The following is a 22,296-nucleotide window of genomic DNA, read 5'->3' on the forward strand; positions in this document are numbered from 1 at the left end:
AAGCAAATTTGATGATTAAAGTAAATTGGAAAGTTGTTTAAAATTGCATGCCCTATCTGAATCATGAGGAATCAAGTGTAATTTTGACTAATTAAAGGGACATGAAACCCAATTTTTTCTTTCATGGTTCAGATAGTTCTTACAATTTTAAACAACTTTCCAATTTATTTCTGTTATTTAATTTGCTTCCTTCTCTTGTTATCCTTTGAAAGGTTTATCTAAGCAAGCTCAGGAGCATCAGAGAACCTGGGTTCTAGCTTTTGATTGGTGGCTGCATATATATATATTGATAGTGATTGGCTCACCCATGTGTTCATTTAGAAACCATTAGTGCATTGCTGCTCCTTCAACAAATGATACCAAGAGAATGAAACAGATTAGATAAAACAAGTAAATTAGAACGAGAATAAACTGCTCAGCATTGATCAATCATTTAATTTTTTTGGCAAATGACATCATAAAACTCTTAAGTGCAGCTTAAAATATATGTAATAAACTTAACTACGCCATGTCTGCACTAACAGTATCAGGCTAGGCTATACGCTGCTTTTAGTTTGCTCATCAGAACACAGTGCAGGTTAATGCCCCTTATAGACAAACAGCTCGATCATATGTATACTGTACACTTTTTATTCCCACAACGATGAAGACCAAACTAAATGCATGTCCCTTTCACACCCTTTATGCTAACTATATGCCCACACTAGGACACAGATCAGGGGTATGTTATCAGCATTCTTTGTGCAAGCTCTGTGCACTCATATCATGTTTCATGCCCACCTTTTATGCCCAGAAAACAGCATGTGCCTTTTGTACTTTTTATATCATAATCAAGATGAGAAGCATGCCGTGAACCCTTTTTATCCCTGCAGTCCACATTAGACCGACTAGATTCACGCTCCCTGTAAATCTTTATATAGTAATATGCCCACATCCTCAAACTCCAGAACAAATGCATGCTCCTGCACCCTCATACCGTAACATTACAGTGCTGCTGATCTGTGTAACCAAGCAAGAAGTGGTGGAGAGAACATAGTGTGGGCTTGGCTACATTAAGAACACTAGTAAAAAAAATCAAGGGACAGTCTAGTCAAAATTAAACTTTCATGATTCAGATAGGACATGCAATTTTAAAGGGATACTAACCCAAAAAAATTTCTTTCATGATTCAGATAAAGCATGCAATTTTAAGCAACTTTCAAATTTACTCCTATTATCTATTTTACTTTGTTCTTGTGTTATCTTGATTTGAAAAAAGCAGTAATGAAAGGTTAGGAGCCGGCTCATTTTTAGTTCAGCACCTGGGTGCTGATTGGTTTGCTACATTTAGCCCCAAATCAGCAAGTGCTACCCAGGTGCTGAACAAAAAATGGTCCGGCTCTAAAGCTTACAGTACTGCTTTTTCAAATCAAGATAGCATGAGAACAAAGAACAATTGATAATAGGAGTAAATTAGAAAGTTGCTTAAAATCTCATGCTCTATCTGAATCGTGAAAGAAAAAAATTGGGTTTAGTATCCCTTTAAACAACTTTTACTTTTATCATCAAATTTGCTCTGTTCTCTTGGTATTCTTTGTTGGGAAAAAAACCTAGGTAGATTTCTTAGCCCTTGAAGTCCGCCTCTTATCTCAGTGCATCTTGACTGCTGTACACAGCTAGAGGGCGGTAGTTCATGTGTGTAATATATATACCATTGTGCTCACTGCTGTGGTGTTATTTGAGTCAGCACTGATTGGCTAAAATGAAGGTCTGTCAAAAGAACTGAGATAAGGGGCCAGTCTGCAGAAGCTTATAGATACAAGGTAATCACAGAGGTAAAACATGTATTAATATAACTGTTTTGGTTATGCAAAACTGGGGAATGGGTAATAAAGGGATTATCTATTTTATTAAACAATAAACATTTTAAAATAGACTGTCCGTTTAAAAAAAAGCTGTGTGTGAGGCCAAACAGTGGCACACACTGTTACAATTTCAACCAACTTTATTGAAGTCATATGGAAAAGTCAGGGTGACAAGCCATACATGCTGCTCTATGTTGAACACATTTCCTGTTTTTTGTCTCTGCAGATTGCTACACAGATTGCAGTATTAATTGCTAAAGTTGCAAGACTTGATTGTCCTAAGCAGTGGCCTGAACTTATACCAGTTCTTATAGAATCTGTAAAAGTTCAAGATGAACTTCGCCAGCACAGAGCGCTATTAACCTTTTATCATGTTACCAAGACCTTGGCCTCTAAAAGGCTAGCAACAGACCGGAAGCTATTTCAGGATGTAAGTATGTCTTGTGTATATCTTACAATATATATTTTTTCTTTATGATAAATTTAAAATAGTTAAAGGGATGTTAAATTCAAAATGTATTTCCTCATAAAATGTTAAATTATGCATAGTTAACAAATTGCAATGCATTTACATTATTTAGTCTGATTTAGCCTTGAATATTTTCTTCTTCACCCAGAGAGACTGGAGTGCATTCCATGACACACCCCACACTGATTGGCTTATATCTGTCCCTAACTAGCTACAGCAAAGGAGATAAGATTAAATGGACACTCAAGTCAAAATTAAACGTTAATGATTAAAATAGATAGAGCATGCAATTTTAAACAACTTTCCTATTTGCTTTCATTAACAAAAGGTGCACAGTCTTTTTATATTTACTCTTTTTGAGTCACCAGCTTCTACTGAGCATGTGCAAGAATTCACAGAATATACATATATGCATTTTTGATTGGCTGATGGCTGTCACATGATAAAGGATGAGTGGAAATAGACATCACTGAAATTTGGCAGAGAAGAATTACCCATTTTAAGTTTAGACTAATTGTTATTGCATTGTCTTTTTATCATGCATGTGTTGATTATTCAAATCTGATGTATTTACTGGTCCTATAAAATTACATAACTATTATGATACTCCAAAAAGCTTTTAAAGGGATGTGTGTTTTGGGACTGCAAAATAAAATAATACGGATTTAGTTATGAAAACGAGAGATTAAAATACTTTTATGCAGATCTTTTGCAATGCAGAGAATATTTTCTGGTTTATAAATAAAAAAAAAAAGACTAATGTCCCTTTAATAGAAAAAAAGGTATTCTCTCATTCTATTTTGACAAGATGTGAATTGGACATATGTGTCAAATACAAATGGATAGGTACAGCATCAAAATATGTTAGTTCCTCCATTAGGACATTAGAGTATTCCCAGTTTGGATGCAGCTCAAAGGGGCTCATTTACTTAATTAAGAGTTGTGCGGGGGCAAGTGAATTAATTTGATAAAATAACATAAGAATTAGGGAGACTAGGGAGCTTGAACAGAGTTCTTATTAAATTGTCTAGGTTTGCCCTATCTCTTGTTCAGAAGATAATTACCTGGTATTTCTGGGCTGGACTGACCGTGTTAGGCGGGATTAGACTAATATATTTCAGAAAAGTCTTTGTCTGTGTAAAGCACAATTGGGTCTGGCTGACTGTTTCTCTTTCTGAATGCATTTGTATTATGACCCCTGGGGAACATGTCCCTAAGGGTGATGGGTGAAAGCAGCTGTGGACTCCTTGCCCAATGTGCTTAGAGGGTTATTGCTGCACTTCACTGATGAGACCCAAAAGAGGCTGAAAAGATTTTCTTAGTTTGCCATTTCCCTTGTTCAGAGGACAATTGCCTGGTATTTCAGTACTGGACTTACCTTGCTAGGTGGGATCAGACTGATATAAGGTACTTCAAGAAAGTTTCCATCTAAAGGGGAGGAGAGTCCACGGCATCATTCATTACTATTGGGAATTAAGAACCTGGCCACCAGGAGGAGGCAAAGACACCCCAGCCAAAGGCTTAAATACCTCCCCCTCTTCCTTCATCCCTCAGTCATTCTTTGCCTTTCGTCACAGGAGGATGGCAGAGGAGTGCCGGATTTTCGGAGTAGTCTCTTATGAAGGGTAGTACTCTTCGCAGTGAGACTGTTGTTTTAAGCAGTCCTGTCAGCCTCTCAGTGAGAGCCTGGGCAAAAGTTAGGGTCCGGAGATGCAGGGAGAGTCTTTCTGCGAAACCATCCCAACTCATATTAACAGCTCCATAAGCAATCAGCGTTGACAAGTTTCGCTGCCTGCTTTCTTCACTCAAGTCCATGTCAGGAGCGAGGCTACTAAACCTGTCACACTTGAAGGGCCGTGTTCCTGTTCCACGGCATAGATTCTGGTAAGATCGTTTCATTTTTTATTTATAATGATAACATAGAAGACAGGGTCACAGTGTGGCGCCTTTTTATCTTTACATAATCAAGGGTTAATATTCCTGGAAGGGGAATTATTGAACGGGGGGGGGGGGGTTTATACATGATATTGTTTGTGTCATTGTTGTGCTATGTGCAAAATGAGGCTCTGGCAATGTGTGGAACTTTCAGGTTACTTGCGGAAACTTACGCGGCCATTTTTTGGCGCATTGTCCCTAGCGCAGGGGCAGTCCTGCCAGGCATTCCATGCGACTGGGTGTGGCTATCTATCCTTCCTGTTGATCTGTGACGCAGGAGAGGTAGTGGTTTCTGTAGTCCGGGTCCTAGGAGGTGGTGAGTGCCCCTGCCATTGGTGGTGTAAAGGTACCTTTTAATAAATAAAGTTAGTCTAACCATGCGCGCAAGCGATAGAGGACTCTGATTCGTTGGAAGGCTCTCCTTCCTTAATAAAGTCTCATTCCTGTGTTTATTGTGAGGAGGTTCAGGTAGATCAGCCTGCTCAACTATGTTCCACATGCCTTGATAAAGTTACTACATCTAAATGTAAATGGATGTCTAGTTACTACATCTAAATGTAAATGGATGTCCCGGGAGGTGCGTTCCCTACATTCTCCAACTGCACATGCAGCGCCCTGGGGTTCAACCGTTACCCCTTCGGGAGAGATTCGTTGGCAGTCAGACTTTGCGGACCAACTGGAATTGGCAGTTTCGAAAGTGATCCATGCCTTACCACATTCTGCTAAGCGCAAGTGTAGGGTTTATCATAGCGGCCTGGCCCAGGGTTTGTCCTCGCCGATGGGAGATCCAGAGGCTCTATACAAGGATGAGGCCCACTCCGACTCTTCGGAGGAGGACTCTTCTGGGTCGTAGTCCGTGTCATCTAAACCTCCGGCGGCGGCGAAACCTGGTTATAGGTTTAGGATGGAGAATTTGCACTTTCTATAACGGCAGGTGCTTGCTACTCTGGAGGTTCCATAACCTAAGATACCGGAAGAACCTGTGATTCCTAAGCTTGACAAGGTATAAGAGGACAGGGTAGTACCTCAGTCTTTCTCGGTTTCCGTTAAGATGGCTAATATTATTAAGAACGAATGGGAGCGATTAGGTTCTTCCTTTTCCCCCTATTCTTCCTTTAAGAAACTGTTCCCCGTTCCGGACTCTCAGCTTGAGCTGTGGGGGACCATCCCTAAGGTGGATGGGGCTATCTCTACGCTCACAAGCGGACGACTATTCCCTTTGAGGATACTTCATCGTTTAACGAGCCCATGGATAAAAAACTGGAAAACATGTTGAGAAAGATGTTTCAGCAAACAGGGTTTGTTTTTCAGCCAGCATCGGCCGTTGCGGTGGTTCCTGGAGCTGCAACATATTGGTGTGAATCCCTGTGTGAAATGGTCGAGGGGGAGACATCCATCGACTAGATACAGGAGAAGATTAAGGCGCTGAAGATCGCCAATTCTTTCATCTGTGATGCCAATATGCAAATTATTCGCCTGAATGCTAAGGTGTCAGGTTTTTCTGTTTTAGGGCGCAGGGCTCTGTGGCTAAAATCTTGGTCTGCGGACATGACCTCTAAGGCGAGGCTGTTTTCCTTGCTTTTTCAAGGAAAGATCCTGTTCGGTCCAGGATTGGATTCGATTATATCCACGGTTACGGGAGGCAAGGAAGCTTTCCTACCGCAGGATAAGAAGGCTAAGCCTAAAGGATCTACTTTTCGTCCTTTTCGTGTAGACAAGGCCCAGCGCCAGCAACCCGCCGCAAAGGCGGACCAGTCCAAGGGATCTTGGAAGCCGGCTCAATCTTGGAACAAGTCTATGCAGAGCAAGAAGCCTGCTGAGACAAAATCGGCATGAAGGGGCAGCCCCTGACCGGTCTCTGGATCACGTATGGGGCAGATTATCTCTATTCTCAGATGCATGGTTGCAGGATGTTCAAGACCTTTGGGTTTTAGGAAGTGGTCTCCCAGGGTTACAGGATAGGGTTCAGATCCCATCCGCCCGAGGGCAGATTCCTCCTGTCAAACCTGTCTTCAAGACCAGAGAAGAGAGAGGCCTTTCTAGAGTGTGTGAGAGATCTTGCCTCTCTCTGGGTTATTTTACCAGTACCCCTAGCAGAGAGGGGTCTAGGGTACTATTCCAACCTTTTTGTGGTTCCAAAGTAGGAGGGCACGTTCCACCCGATTCTGGACCTAAAATGTTTAAACAAGTTTCTGAGTGTTCCATCATTCAAAATGGAAACGATCAGATCTATTCTGCCCCTAGTTCAAAGGGGACAGTTCATGACGACTATAGACTTGAAGGACGCCTATCTTCATGTGCCAATCCACAGGGACCATTTCAGGTTCCTAAGATTTGCATTTCTGGACCAACACTTCCAGTTTGTGGCCCTTCCTTTTGGTCTGGCGACGGCCCAGAGAGTCTTCACAAAGCAGTGGCCAGATCCAGGAGCATTGCGGTGTCGCCTTATCTGGACAACATCCTGGTTCAGGCGCCCTTGCTCAGCCTCGCAGAGGATCATTCGAGGGCTCTTCTTCTTCTGCTCCAATCTCACGGTTAGAAGATCAACTCAGGAAAGAGTTCCCTGGTTCCCAGCAACAGGGTGGAGTTCCTGGGCGCAATAATAGATTCTATGTCCATGAAGATATTTCTCACAGATCAGCGGCGCAGGAAGCTTGCGTCCACCTGCCTAGCCCTTCAGTTCTCCTCAAGCCCATCGGTGGCTCAATGTATGGAGGTGATAGGTCTCATGGTGTCAAGCATAGATGTCATCCCATTGGCCAGGTTCCACCTAAGACCTCTTCAATTGTGCATGTTGAGACAGTGGAACAGCGATCATTTAGATCTATCACAGCTGATATCCCTGGATGCTCGGACTCGGAACTCCCTCTCTTGGTGGATTCGTCCGGAGCAACTGTCCATGGGGACATCCTTCTTGAGACCGTCCTGGGAGATTGTGACCACGGACGCCAGTCTGTCAGGTTGGGGAGCTGTTTGGGGTGCCAAGATGGAAAAATGAAAAGTGGTCCAGGGACGAGTCTCTCCTTCCGATCAACATCCTACGAGCAATCTACAATGCTCTGAAGGCTTGTCCTTCTCTGGGGTCGGTCAGTTTCATCCGATTCCAGACAACATTACCTCGGTGGCTTACATCAACCATCAAGGGGGTACAAGGAGCTCCCTCGCAATGAGGGAGATGTCTCGGATCCTGGAGTGGGCGGAGTCCCACGGCTGCTTGCTCTCAGCAATTCCGGGTGTGGACAACTGGGAAGCAGACTTTCTCAGCAGACAGTCCTTCCATCCGGGGGAATGGTCTCTTCACCCCAAAGTGTTTGCAGAGATTTGTCACAGATGGGGAACGTCGGAGATAGATCTCATGGCATCCATACGCAATTGCAAACTGCCTCAATATGGGTCGAGGTCCAGGGATCCCCAGGCAGAGCTGATAGATTCCTTAGTGGTTCCTTGGGGATTCAGCTTAGCTTCCATTTTCTCTCTGTTACTACTTCTACCTCGCATAGTGGCACACATCAAACAGGAGCGGGCCTCGGCCATTCTGATTGCTCCTTCATGGCTGCGGAGGACATGGTTTGTGGATCTGGTGGGGATGTCATCATCTCCGCCGTGAAGGGTTACCCTGTTGCAGGGATCTGCTGTTACAGGTTCCCTTTCAGCATCAAAATCTGGATTCTCTGAGGCTGACTGCGTGGCGATTGAAGCCTAGTCTTAGCCAAGAGAGGCTTTTCAGAAAGTGTGATTGATACTCTAATTCAGGCAAGGAATCCAGTCACTCGTTGCGTCTAATATAAGGTGTGGAGAACTTACTTTTCCTGGTGTGAGAAGCATGGATATCCTTGGCATAAGGTGAAGGTATCCAGAATTCTGTCCATTCTCCAAGATGGTTTGGAGAAGGGTCTTGCTGCTAGTTCCTTAAAGGGACAGATTTCGGCTTTATCAGTTTTGTTACATAGGAGACTCGCTGAGCTCCCTGACATTCAATCTTTTGTTCAGGCTCTGTTTAGAATCAGGCCTGTCTTTAGACAGTCGGCTCCGACTTGGAGCTTAAACTTAGTCCTTAAGGTTTTGCAGAGGGTTCCGTCCATTCCATAGACATTAAGATTCTGTCCTGGAAGGTTCTCTTCCTGTTGGCTATTGAAATAGTTGTTCCTTCTTTGTGTCCTAACCCATCTTCTTCTGAGGAGAGGTTACTTCACAACATGGATGTGGTTCGTGCCTTGAAGTTCTATCTTCAGACTACAAAGAATTTCAGACAGTCTAAATATTTTTGTGGTGTATTCTGGGAAGCGCAAGGGGCAAAGGGCCTCTGCTACTTCTTTGTCTTTTTGGTTGAGGAGCTTGATTCGCTTGCCTTATGAGACAGCAGGACATAAGCCTCCTCAGAGGATCACGGTTCATTCAACTAGAGCTGTGGCTTCGTCTTGGGCCTTCAAGAATGAGGCCTCTATGGAGCAAATTTGTAAGGCAGCTAGCTGGTCCTCCTTACACACCTTTACAAAGTTTTACAAATTTTACGTTTTTGGGCGAAAGATTTTGCAGACTGTGGTGTCAGATTAGGGTCCGCCTCTTTTCCCTCCCGATTTTGTTCAGTGTTCTCTAGAGCTTGGGTATATGTTCCCAATAACAATGAATGAAGCCATGGACTCTCCTCCCCTTTAGATGGAAAACATAAATTATGCTTACCTGATAATTTCATTTCCATCGAGGGGAGGAGAGTCCACGGCTCCCGCCCCTGTCTCCGATGGGCGGCCCGAAATGTATTCATCTTCTGGCACCTTTTTTTACCCTGATATTTCCCCTACTGTTCCTGGTTCCCTCTGCAGAATGACTGGGGGATGAGGGAAGTGGGGGAGGTATTTAAGCCTTTGGCTGGGGTGTCTTTGCCTCCTCCTGGTGGCCAGGTTCTTAATTCCCAATAGTAATGAATGAAGCTGTGGACTCTCCTCCCCTCGATGGAAATTAAATTATCAGGTAAGCATAATGTATGTTTCTCCAACATAGGTGTGTCCGGTCCACGGCGTCATCCTTACTTGTGGGATATTCTCTTCCCCAACAGGAAATGGCAAAGAGCCCAGCAAAGCTGGTCACATGATCCCTCCTAGGCTCCGCCTACCCCAGTCATTCTCTTTGCCGTTGTACAGGCAACATCTCCACGGAGATGGCTTAGAGTTTTTTAGTGTTTAACTGTAGTTTTTATTATTCAATCAAGAGTTTGTTATTTTGAAATAGTGCTGGTATGTACTATTTACTCAGAAACAGAAAAGAGATGAAGATTTCTGTTTGTATGAGGAAAATGATTTTAGCAACCGTCACTAAAATCCATGGCTGTTCCACACAGGACTGTTGAGAGCAATTAACTTCAGTTGGGGGAACAGTGAGCAGTCTCTTGCTGCTTGAGGTATGACACATTCTAACAAGACGATGTAATGCTGGAAGCTGTCATTTTCCCTCTGGGATCCGGTAAGCCATGTTTATTACGATTGTAAATAAGGGCTTCAAAAAGGGCTTATTAAGACTGTAGACTTTTTTTGGGCTAAATCGATTGATTATTAACACATATTTAGCCTTGAGGAATCATTTTATCTGGGTATTTTGATTTAATAATATCGGCAGGCACTGTTTTAGACTCCTTATTCTTTAGGGGCTTTCCCAAAGCATAGGCAGAGCCTCATTTTCGCGCCGGTGTTGCGCACTTGTTTTTGAGAGGCATGGCATGCAGTCGCATGTGAGAGGAGCTCTGATACTTAGAAAAGACTTTCTGAAGGCGTCATTTGGTATCGTATTCCCCTTGGGGCTTGGTTGGGTCTCAGCAAAGCAGATACCAGGGACTGTAAAGGGGTTAAAGTTCAAAACGGCTCCGGTTCCGTTATTTTAAGGGTTAAAGCTTCCAAATTTGATGTGCAATACTTTTAAGGCTTTAAGACACTGTGGTGAAAATTTGGTGAATTTTGAACAATTCCTTCATGTTTTTTCGCATTTGCAGTAATAAAGTGTGTTCAGTTTAAAATTTAAAGTGACAGTAACGGTTTTATTTTAAAACGTTTTTTGTACTTGTTATCAAGTTTATGCCTGTTTAACATGTCTGAACTACCAGATAGACTGTGTTCTGAATGTGGGGAAGCCAGAATTCCTATTCATTTAAATAAATGTGATTTATGTGACAATGACAATGATGCCCAAGATGATTCCTCAAGTGAGGGGAGTAAGCATGGTACTGCATCATTCCCTCCTTCGTCTACACGAGTCTTGCCCACTCAGGAGGCCCCTAGTACATCTAGCGCGCCAATACTCCTTACTATGCAACAATTAACGGCTGTAATGGATAATTCTGTCAAAAACATTTTAGCCAAAATGAACACTTATCAGCGTAAGCGCGACTGCTCTGTTTTAGATACTGAAGAGCATGACGACGCTGATATTAATATTTCTGAAGGGCCCCTAACTCAGTCTGATGGGGCCAGGGAGGTTTTGTCTGAGGGAGAAATTACTGATTCAGGGAACATTTCTCAACAAGCTGAACCTGATGTGATTGCATTTAAATTTAAGTTGGAACATCTCCGCATTCTGCTTAAGGAGGTATTATCCACTCTGGATGATTGTGACAAGTTGGTCATCCCAGAGAAACTATGTAAAATGGACAAGTTCCTAGAGGTGCCGGGGCTCCCAGAAGCTTTTCCTATACCCAAGCGGGTGGCGGACATTGTTAATAAAGAATGGGAAAGGCCCGGTATTCCTTTCGTCCCTCCCCCCATATTTAAAAAATTGTTTCCTATGGTCGACCCCAGAAAGGACTTATGGCAGACAGTCCCCAAGGTAGAGGGGGCGGTTTCCACTTTAAACAAACGCACCACTATACCCATAGAGGATAGTTGTGCTTTCAAAGATCCTATGGATAAAAAATTAGATGGTTTGCTTAAAAAGATGTTTGTTCAGCAGGGTTACCTTCTACAACCAATTTCATGCATTGTCCCTGTCGCTACAGCCGCATGTTTCTGGTTCGATGAGCTGATAAAGGCGGTCGACAGTGATTCTCCTCCTTATGAGGAGATTATGGACAGAATCAATGCTCTCAAATTGGCTAATTCTTTCACCCTAGACGCCACTTTGCAATTGGCTAGGTTAGCGGCTAAGAATTCTGGGTTTGCTATTGTGGCGCGCAGAGCGCTTTGGTTGAAATCTTGGTCGGCTGATGAGTCTTCCAAGAACAAGCTACTTAACATTCCTTTCAAGGGGAAAACGCTGTTTGGCCCTGACTTGAAAGAGATTATCTCGGATATCACTGGGGGTAAGGGCCACGCCCTTCCTCAGGATCGGCCTTTCAAGGCAAAAAATAAACCTAATTTCTCCAACATAGGTGTGTCCGGTCCACGGCGTCATCCTTACTTGTGGGATATTCTCTTCCCCAACAGGAAATGGCAAAGAGCCCAGCAAAGCTGGTCACATGATCCCTCCTAGGCTCCGCCTACCCTAGTCATTCTCTTTGCCGTTGTACAGGCAACATCTCCACGGAGATGGCTTAGAGTTTTTTAGTGTTTAACTGTAGTTTTTATTATTCAATCAAGAGTTTGTTATTTTAAAATAGTGCTGGTATGTACTATTTACTCAGAAACAGAAAAGAGATGAAGATTTCTGTTTGTATGAGGAAAATGATTTTAGCAACCGTCACTAAAATCCATGGCTGTTCCACACAGGACTGTTGAGAGCAATTAACTTCAGTTGGGGGAACAGTGAGCAGTCTCTTGCTGCTTGAGGTATGACACATTCTAACAAGACGATGTAATGCTGGAAGCTGTCATTTTCCCTATGGGATCCGGTAAGCCATGTTTATTACGATTGTAAATAAGGGCTTCAAAAAGGGCTTATTAAGACTGTAGACTTTTTCTGGGCTAAATCGATTCATTATTAACACATATTTAGCCTTGAGGAATCATTTTATCTGGGTATTTTGATATAATAATATCGGCAGGCACTGTTTTAGACACCTTATTCTTTAGGGGCTTTCCCAAAGCATAGGCAGAGCCTCATTTTCGCGCCGGTGTTGCGCACTTGTTTTTGAGAGGCATGGCATGCAGTCGCATGTGAGAGGAGCTCTGATACTTAGAAAAGACTTTCTGAAGGCGTCATTTGGTATCGTATTCCCCTTGGGGCTTGGTTGGGTCTCAGCAAAGCAGATACCAGGGACTGTAAAGGGGTTAAAGTGCAAAACGGCTCCGGTTCCGTTATTTTAAGGGTTAAAGCTTCCAAATTTGGTGTGCAATACTTTTAAGGCTTTAAGACACCGTGGTGAAAATTTGGTGAATTTTGAACAATTCCTTCATGTTTTTTCGCAATTGCAGTAATAAAGTGTGTTCAGTTTAAAATTTAAAGTGACAGTAACGGTTTTATTTTAAAACGTTTTTTGTACTTTGTTATCAAGTTTATGCCTGTTTAACATGTCTGAACTACCAGATAGACTGTGTTCTGAATGTGGGGAAGCCAGAATTCCTATTCATTTAAATAAATGTGATTTATGTGACAATGACAATGATGCCCAAGATGATTCCTCAAGTGAGGGGAGTAAGCATGGTACTGCATCATTCCCTCCTTCGTCTACACGAGTCTTGCCCACTCAGGAGGCCCCTAGTACATCTAGCGCGCCAATACTCCTTACTATGCAACAATTAACGGCTGTAATGGATAATTCTGTCAAAAACATTTTAGCCAAAATGAACACTTATCAGCGTAAGCGCGACTGCTCTGTTTTAGATACTGAAGAGCATGACGACGCTGATAATAATATTTCTGAAGGGCCCCTAACCCAGTCTGATGGGGCCAGGGAGGTTTTGTCTGAGGGAGAAATTACTGATTCAGGGAACATTTCTCAACAAGCTGAACCTGATGTGATTGCATTTAAATTTAAGTTGGAACATCTCCGCATTCTGCTTAAGGAGGTATTATCCACTCTGGATGATTGTGACAAGTTGGTCATCCCAGAGAAACTATGTAAAATGGACAAGTTCCTAGAGGTGCCGGGGCTCCCAGAAGCTTTTCCTATACCCAAGCGGGTGGCGGACATTGTTAATAAAGAATGGGAAAGGCCCGGTATTCCTTTCGTCCCTCCCCCCATATTTAAAAAATTGTTTCCTATGGTCGACCCCAGAAAGGACTTATGGCAGACAGTCCCCAAGGTCGAGGGAGCGGTTTCCACTTTAAACAAACGCACCACTATACCCATAGAGGATAGTTGTGCTTTCAAAGATCCTATGGATAAAAAATTAGAAGGTTTGCTTAAAAAGATGTTTGTTCAGCAGGGTTACCTTCTACAACCAATTTCATGCATTGTCCCTGTCGCTACAGCCGCATGTTTCTGGTTCAATGAGCTGATAAAGGCGGTCGATAGTGATTCTCCTCCTTATGAGGAGATTATGGACAGAATCAATGCTCTCAAATTGGCTAATTCTTTCACCCTAGACGCCACTTTGCAATTGGCTAGGTTAGCGGCTAAGAATTCTGGGTTTGCTATTGTGGCGCGCAGAGCGCTTTGGTTGAAATCTTGGTCGGCTGATGCGTCTTCCAAGAACAAGCTACTTAACATTCCTTTCAAGGGGAAAACGCTGTTTGGCCCTGACTTGAAAGAGATTATCTCTGATATCACTGGGGGTAAGGGCCACGCCCTTCCTCAGGATCGGCCTTTCAAGGCAAAAAATAAACCTAATTTTCGTCCCTTTCGTAGAAACGGACCAGCCCAAAGTGCTACGTCCTCTAAGCAAGAGGGTAATACTTCTCAAGCCAAGCCAGCTTGGAGACCAATGCAAGGCTGGAACAAGGGTAAGCAGGCCAAGAAGCCTGCCACTGCTACCAAGACAGCATGAAATGTTGGCCCCCGATCCGGGACCGGATCTGGTGGGGGGCAGACTCTCTCTCTTCGCTCAGGCTTGGGCAAGAGATGTTCTGGATCCTTGGGCGCTAGAAATAGTCTCCCAAGGTTATCTTCTGGAATTCAAGGGACTTCCCCCAAGGGGGAGGTTCCACAGGTCTCAGTTGTCTTCAGACCACATAAAAAGACAGGCATTCTTACATTGTGTAGAAGACCTGTTAAAAATGGGAGTGATTCATCCTGTTCCATTAAGAGAACAAGGGATGGGGTTCTACTCCAATCTGTTCATAGTTCCCAAAAAAGAGGGAACGTTCAGACCAATCTTAGATCTCAAGATCTTAAACAAGTTTCTCAAGGTTCCATCGTTCAAGATGGAAACCATTCGAACTATTCTTCCTTCCATCCAGGAAGGTCAATTCATGACCACGGTGGATTTAAAGGATGCGTATCTACATATTCCTATCCACAAGGAACATCATCGGTTCCTGAGGTTCGCATTCCTGGACAAACATTACCAGTTCGCTTCCTTTCGGATTAGCCACTGCTCCAAGGATTTTCACAAAGGTACTAGGGTCCCTTCTAGCTGTGCTAAGACCAAGGGGCATCGCTGTAGTACCTTACTTGGACGACATTCTGATTCAAGCGTCGTCCCTTCCTCAAGCAAAGGCTCACACGGACATTGTCCTGGCCTTTCTCAGATCTCACGGATGGAAAGTGAACGTGGAAAAGAGTTCTCTATCTCCGTCAACAAGGGTTCCCTTCTTGGGAACAATAATAGACTCCTTAGAAATGAGGATGTTTCTGACAGAGGCCAGAAAAACAAAACTTCTAGACTCTTGTCGGATACTTCATTCCGTTCCTCTTCCTTCCATAGCTCAGTGCATGGAAGTAATCGGGTTGATGGTAGCGGCAATGGACATAGTTCCTTTTGCGCGCATTCATCTAAGACCATTACAACTGTGCATGCTCAGTCAGTGGAATGGGGACTATACAGACTTGTCTCCGAAGATACAAGTAAATCAGAGGACCAGAGACTCACTCCGTTGGTGGCTGTCCCTGGACAACCTGTCACGAGGGATGACATTCCGCAGACCAGAGTGGGTCATTGTCACGACCGACGCCAGTCTGATGGGCTGGGGCGCGGTCTGGGGATCCCTGAAAGCTCAGGGTCTTTGGTCTCGGGAAGAATCTCTGTTACCGATAAATATTCTGGAACTGAGAGCGATATTCAATGCTCTCAAGGCTTGGCCTCAGCTAGCGAGGGCCAAGTTCATACGGTTTCAATCAGACAACATGACAACTGTTGCGTACATCAACCATCAGGGGGGAACAAGGAGTTCCCTGGCGATGGAAGAAGTGACCAAAATCATTCTATGGGCGGAGTCTCACTCCTGCCACCTGTCTGCTATCCACATCCCAGGAGTGGAAAATTGGGAAGCGGATTTTCTGAGTCGTCAGACATTGCATCCGGGGGAGTGGGAACTCCTTCCGGAAATCTTTGCCCAAGTCACTCAGCTGTGGGGCATTCCAGACATGGATCTGATGGCCTCTCGTCAGAACTTCAAAGTTCCTTGCTACGGGTCCAGATCCAGGGATCCCAAGGCGGCTCTAGTGGATGCACTAGTAGCACCTTGGACCTTCAAACTAGCTTATGTGTTTCCGCCGTTTCCTCTCATCCCCAGGCTGGTAGCCAGGATCAATCAGGAGAGGGCGTCGGTGATCTTGATAGCTCCTGCGTGGCCACGCAGGACTTGGTATGCAGATCTGGTGAATATGTCATCGGCTCCACCTTGGAAGCTACCTTTGAGACGAGACCTTCTTGTTCAGGGTCCGTTCGAACATCCGAATCTGGTTTCACTCCAGCTGACTGCTTGGAGATTGAACGCTTGATCTTATCGAAGCGAGGGTTCTCAGATTCTGTTATCGATACTCTTGTTCAGGCCAGAAAGCCTGTAACTAGAAGGATTTACCACAAAATTTGGAAAAAATATATCTGTTGGTGTGAATCTAAAGGATTCCCTTGGGACAAGGTTAAGATTCCTAGGATTCTATCCTTCCTTCAAGAAGGATTGGAAAAAGGATTATCTGCAAGTTCCCTGAAGGGACAGATTTCTGCCTTGTCTGTGTTACTTCACAAAAAGCTGGCCGCTGTGCCAGATGTTCAAGCCTTTGTTCAGGCTCTGGTTAGAATTAAGCCTGTTTACAAACCTTTGACTCCTCCTTGGAGTCTCAATTTAGTTCTTTCAGTTCTTCAGGGGGTTCCGTTTGAACCCTTGCATTCCGTTGATATTAAGTTATTATCTTGGAAAGTTTTGTTTTTAGTTGCAATTTCTTCTGCTAGAAGAGTTTCAGAATTATCTGCTCTGCAGTGTTCTCCTCCTTATCTGGTGTTCCATGCAGATAAGGTGGTTTTACGTACTAAACCTGGTTTTCTTCCAAAAGTTGTTTCTAACAAAAACATTAACCAGGAGATTATCGTACCTTCTCTGTGTCCGAAACCAGTTTCAAAGAAGGAACGTTTGTTGCACAATTTGGATGTTGTTCGCGCTCTAAAATTCTATTTAGATGCTACAAAGGATTTTAGACAAACATCTTCCTTGTTTGTTGTTTATTCCGGTAAAAGGAGAGGTCAAAAAGCAACTTCTACCTCTCTCTCTTTTTGGATTAAAAGCATCATCAGATTGGCTTACGAGACTGCCGGACGGCAGCCTCCCGAAAGAATCACAGCTCATTCCACTAGGGCTGTGGCTTCCACATGGGCCTTCAAGAACGAGGCTTCTGTTGATCAGATATGTAGGGCAGCGACTTGGTCTTCACTGCACACTTTTACCAAATTTTACAAGTTTGATACTTTTGCTTCTTCTGAGGCTATTTTTGGGAGAAAGGTTTTGCAAGCCGTGGTGCCTTCCATTTAGGTGACCTGATTTGCTCCCTCCCTTCATCCGTGTCCTAAAGCTTTGGTATTGGTTCCCACAAGTAAGGATGACGCCGTGGACCGGACACACCTATGTTGGAGAAAACAGAATTTATGTTTACCTGATAAATTACTTTCTCCAACGGTGTGTCCGGTCCACGGCCCGCCCTGGTTTTTTTAATCAGGTCTGATAATTTATTTTCTTTAACTACAGTCACCACGGTACCATATGGTTTCTCCTATGCAAATATTCCTCCTTAACGTCGGTCGAATGACTGGGGTAGGCGGAGCCTAGGAGGGATCATGTGACCAGCTTTGCTGGGCTCTTTGCCATTTCCTGTTGGGGAAGAGAATATCCCACAAGTAAGGATGACGCCGTGGACCGGACACACCGTTGGAGAAAGTAATTTATCAGGTAAACATAAATTCTGTTTTTCGTCCCTTTCGCAGAAACGGACCAGCCCAAAGTGCTACGTCCTCTAAGCAAGAGGGTAATACTTCTCAAGCCAAGCCAGCTTGGAGACCAATGCAAGGCTGGAACAAGGGAAAGCAGGCCAAGAAACCTGCCACTGCTACCAAGACAGCATGAAATGTTGGCCCCCGATCCGGGACCGGATCTGGTGGGGGGCAGACTCTCTCTCTTCGCTCAGGCTTGGGCAAGAGATGTTCTGGATCCTTGGGCGCTAGAAATAGTCTCCCAAGGTTATCTTCTGGAATTCAAGGGACTTCCCCCAAGGGGGAGGTTCCACAGGTCTCAGTTGTCCTCAGACCACATAAAAAGACAGGCATTCTTACATTGTGTAGAAGACCTGTTAAAAATGGGAGTGATTCATCCCGTTCCATTAAGAGAACAAGGGATGGGGTTCTACTCCAATCTGTTTATAGTTCCCAAAAAAGAGGGAACGTTCAGACCAATCTTAGATCTCAAGATCTTAAACAAGTTTCTCAAGGTTCCATCGTTCAAGATGGAAACCATTCGAACTATTCTTCCTTCCATCCAGGAAGGTCAATTCATGACCACGGTGGATTTAAAGGATGCGTATCTACATATTCCTATCCACAAGGAACATCATCGGTTCCTGAGGTTCGCATTCCTGGACAAACATTACCAGTTCGTGGCGCTTCCTTTCGGATTAGCCACTGCTCCAAGGATTTTCACAAAGGTACTAGGGTCCCTTCTAGCTGTGCTAAGACCAAGGGGCATTGCTGTAGTACCTTACTTGGACGACATTCTGATTCAAGCGTCGTCCCTTCCTCAAGCAAAGGCTCACACGGACATTGTCCTGGCCTTTCTCAGATCTCACGGATGGAAAGTGAACGTGGAAAAGAGTTCTCTATCTCCGTCAACAAGGGTTCCCTTCTTGGGAACAATAATAGACTCCTTAGAAATGAGGATTTTTCTGACAGAGGCCAGAAAAACAGAACTTCTAGACTCTTGTCGGATACTTCATTCCGTTCCTCTTCCTTCCATAGCTCAGTGCATGGAAGTGATCGGGTTGATGGTAGCGGCAATGGACATAGTTCCTTTTGCACGCATTCATCTAAGACCATTACAACTGTGCATGCTCAGTCAGTGGAATGGGGACTATACAGACTTGTCTCCGAAGATACAAGTAAATCAGAGGACCAGAGACTCACTCCGTTGGTGGCTGTCCCTGGACAACCTGTCACGAGGGATGACATTCCGCAGACCAGAGTGGGTCATTGTCACGACCGACGCCAGTCTGATGGGCTGGGGCGCGGTCTGGGGATCCCTGAAAGCTCAGGGTCTTTGGTCTCGGGAAGAATCTCTTCTACCGATAAATATTCTGGAACTGAGAGCGATATTCAATGCTCTCAAGGCTTGGCCTCAGCTAGCGAGGGCCAAGTTCATACGGTTTCAATCAGACAACATGACAACTGTTGCGTACATCAACCATCAGGGGGGAACAAGGAGTTCCCTGGCGATGGAAGAAGTGACCAAAATCATTCTATGGGCGGAGTCTCACTCCTGCCACCTGTCTGCTATCCACATCCCAGGAGTGGAAAATTGGGAAGCGGATTTTCTGAGTCGTCAGACATTGCATCCGGGGGAGTGGGAACTCCATCCGGAAATCTTTGCCCAAGTCACTCAGCTGTGGGGCATTCCAGACATGGATCTGATGGCCTCTCGTCAGAACTTCAAAGTTCCTTGCTACGGGTCCAGATCCAGGGATCCCAAGGCGTCTCTAGTGGATGCATTAGTAGCACCTTGGACCTTCAAACTAGCTTATGTGTTCCCGCCGTTTCCTCTCATCCCCAGGCTGGTAGCCAGGATCAATCAGGAGAGGGCGTCGGTGATCTTGATAGCTCCTGCGTGGCCACGCAGGACTTGGTACGCAGATCTGGTGAATATGTCATCGGCTCCTCCTTGGAAGCTACCTTTGAGACGAGACCTTCTTGTTCAGGGTCCGTTCGAACATCCGAATCTGGTTTCACTCCAGCTGACTGCTTGGAGATTGAACGCTTGATCTTATCGAAGCGAGGATTCTCAGATTCTGTTATCGATACTCTTGTTCAGGCCAGAAAGCCTGTAACTAGAAAGATTTACCACAAAATTTGGAAAAAATATATCTGTTGGTGTGAATCTAAAGGATTCCCTTGGGACAAGGTTAAGATTCCTAGGATTCTATCCTTCCTTCAAGAAGGATTGGAAAAAGGATTATCTGCAAGTTCCCTGAAGGGACAGATTTCTGCCTTGTCTGTGTTACTTCACAAAAAGCTGGCCGTATCAGGTAAGCATAATGTATGTTTTTCCTCTGTGAAAAGCTTTATTTGGCTAATAGAAGCCACTCCCATAAAACAAGCTACTGAGCTGTTGTTTGTTCCTGGCTGACTGCGTCTCTTTTTCTATGTATTTGAATTAAATGTACCTTGATGTCAGTTTCCCCATCAGCTCCTTGTTCTGCCATCCTGTAAAGTGATGGTTAATTTGTAAAACCTGCTTAACATCTAGCATTTTTAGTTATTCAGCGATTTTATTTAACTAAATAATAGTTGACTGACATTTTTATGTTGCAATTTTTTAATTATAGGAGCAGTAAACACTTTGAGATTTATATATAAAATGTTTAGTTCTGCATAGTAAAAAGGATTTGCAATACACTTTCGTTATTTATTTATTTAATTGCCCCCTTTTCATGTCAATTAGCTCTGACAAGTGAGGGTTTTCTAATTCTCAGAACTTAAAATGCACCCTACTGACTTATACAGGCTAACACTGATACATATCTTCCAATAATTGGTTTTAACTGGAAAACATTGCATTCTATACTAACATGAGCCTAGCTAGCCTTGTATTGGCTTCTTAAAATAAGCAAATGGATGTTAATTTGTTTTAAAAATGTTTACACTTGGGTGATCTGTTATTTTATAGCTACACTACAGAAACATTTTGTAATTTAAAGGGACTGTCTACACCTTAGTCATCTTAAAGTCTTACTTTAGATTAAGCTGCAAATATTCTCCTATACCATTTCTATATTATGCAGCAGTAACAGTAAGAAAGTTATTTTAAAATGACTATTGTTACTGGTCACTTTGAAATGGTTGCCAAGCTCTGCCCACTGATGACATCACGATCTGGGCTGTATTAAAGGCTTCCTTAGTTACAAAAGACTCACTAATTTGATTCAACAGACTGTCAATGTTATTCAGCAGAGTGCATAGATGCAGCCCAGATCGTGATATCATCAGTGGGAAGAGCTTGTCTATTTCAAAGTGACCAGAAACTATAATAATTTTAAAATAACTGTTTTACTGTTGCTCCTGCCTGATATAGAGAGGGTACAGGAGGCTATCTGCAGCTTAAAGGAATAGTCTAGTCAAAATTAAACTTTCATGATTCAGAAAGAGCAGGCAATTTTAAGAAAAATGTAGCCACCAATCAGCAAGTGCTACCCATGTCCTGAACCAAAAATGGGCTGGCGCCTACACTTACATTCAAATAAAGATACCATTTAAGATGACTAAGGTGTAGACTATCCCTTTTTAAGGTGTTACTTTTATACTGACGTAATATGTATGCTGCATCACACCAAGTAACCTAAACCACTGAATTGTTTTCTCTCTGAGAAATATATATATATATATATATATATTTGTAAATATAGATGCAAAATAATGCAATTAATACGATGGAACACTTAATACATATTATTTTATATTCTGTCAAAACCATTTAACAGTGAATAAAAATTAATAGATTAAAGCTAATGAATATTCAGTGCCATATTGCTCATTAAGCTTCTAGTACAAATGGTGTAGTTTTTCTTAAGGGATTTGCTTTACATTTGTTAAGCCTTTGCTATTTCCCTGTATGCAGCTATGCAGAATAAACTTATTAACTCATTTTGTAATGTATTTATTTTTTAAAGTATAATTAAAAAAAACAAGCACACCATGTGCATAATACAAAATGTGCTTTTCAACACATCATGCTTGTTACATTATTACGCTGGTAACAGCTATATTTTATTTTAGCCCAGCTATGCTGGATTTTGTTAAAATGAATATGAAAGATAACGTTTTCTGCAAATACCAGATAAAATATTCAGCCTTTGCCCTGCTATGGGATTTGACTTCTGGCAATACTGTGAAAGATCCTGTTGCTCAAGCAGAAACAGCTGATAGGTTCAAAATCCAATATCTGTATACAGGGCATGGGATTCCCTATTATGAGTCCTGTGCTGTGATAAGAATTGGAATGCGTTTCTGCCTTGAAATCTTAGTAATACATTTTGTGTTTGAGTTTTGTGCTCACCTTTACTTTCATATTGGTTCCTTCAGTGGTATAACATCATTTAAAAAATGCAGGATTTCTTCCAATGTAGAATTTCTCAATTTGCAAAAAGTCCCCCGCTCAAACCATTAATGTTTTTTAAGCTGGAGTAAAATAATATGGTTAAATTTGCTTATATAAATGTTGTTGCAAAACATTGAGACCTTTAGGTAATCTGTGAAGATATTTTGTATTTCAGATAAATTTCTATACTTAATCATTTCTTCATCTCCCCAGTTCCAACCAGTTTTGTTAAAGGGACACTGAACCCAAATTCTTTCTTTCGTGATTCAGCTATGCATGTAATTTTATGCAACTTTCTAATTTACTCCTATTATCAATTTTTCTTTGTTCTCTTGCTTTCTTTGTTTGAAAAAGAAGGCATCTAAGCTATTTTTTTGGTTCAGACCATGGAAAGCACTTGTTTAGTGGATAAATTCATCCACCAATAATCAGCAAGAACAACCCAGGTTGTTCACCAAA

At 43.1% G+C, this 22,296-nt stretch overlaps 1 protein-coding gene across 1 annotated transcript in view; it reads left to right on the top strand.

Moving 5' to 3' along the window:
* Positions 1-22,296, top strand: part of IPO11 (importin 11) — a 950,863-nt gene that overhangs the window by 138,453 nt on the left and 790,114 nt on the right. Inside the window, exon 5 of the mRNA XM_053701321.1 lies at positions 2,071-2,274. Coding sequence (XP_053557296.1) covers positions 2,071-2,274 — 204 coding nt within the window. The remainder of the gene's footprint in view (positions 1-2,070; positions 2,275-22,296) is intronic.

This window comes from Bombina bombina, chromosome 2 (genome assembly GCF_027579735.1).
Source record: "Bombina bombina isolate aBomBom1 chromosome 2, aBomBom1.pri, whole genome shotgun sequence".
NCBI classification, from domain to species: domain Eukaryota; kingdom Metazoa; phylum Chordata; class Amphibia; order Anura; family Bombinatoridae; genus Bombina; species Bombina bombina.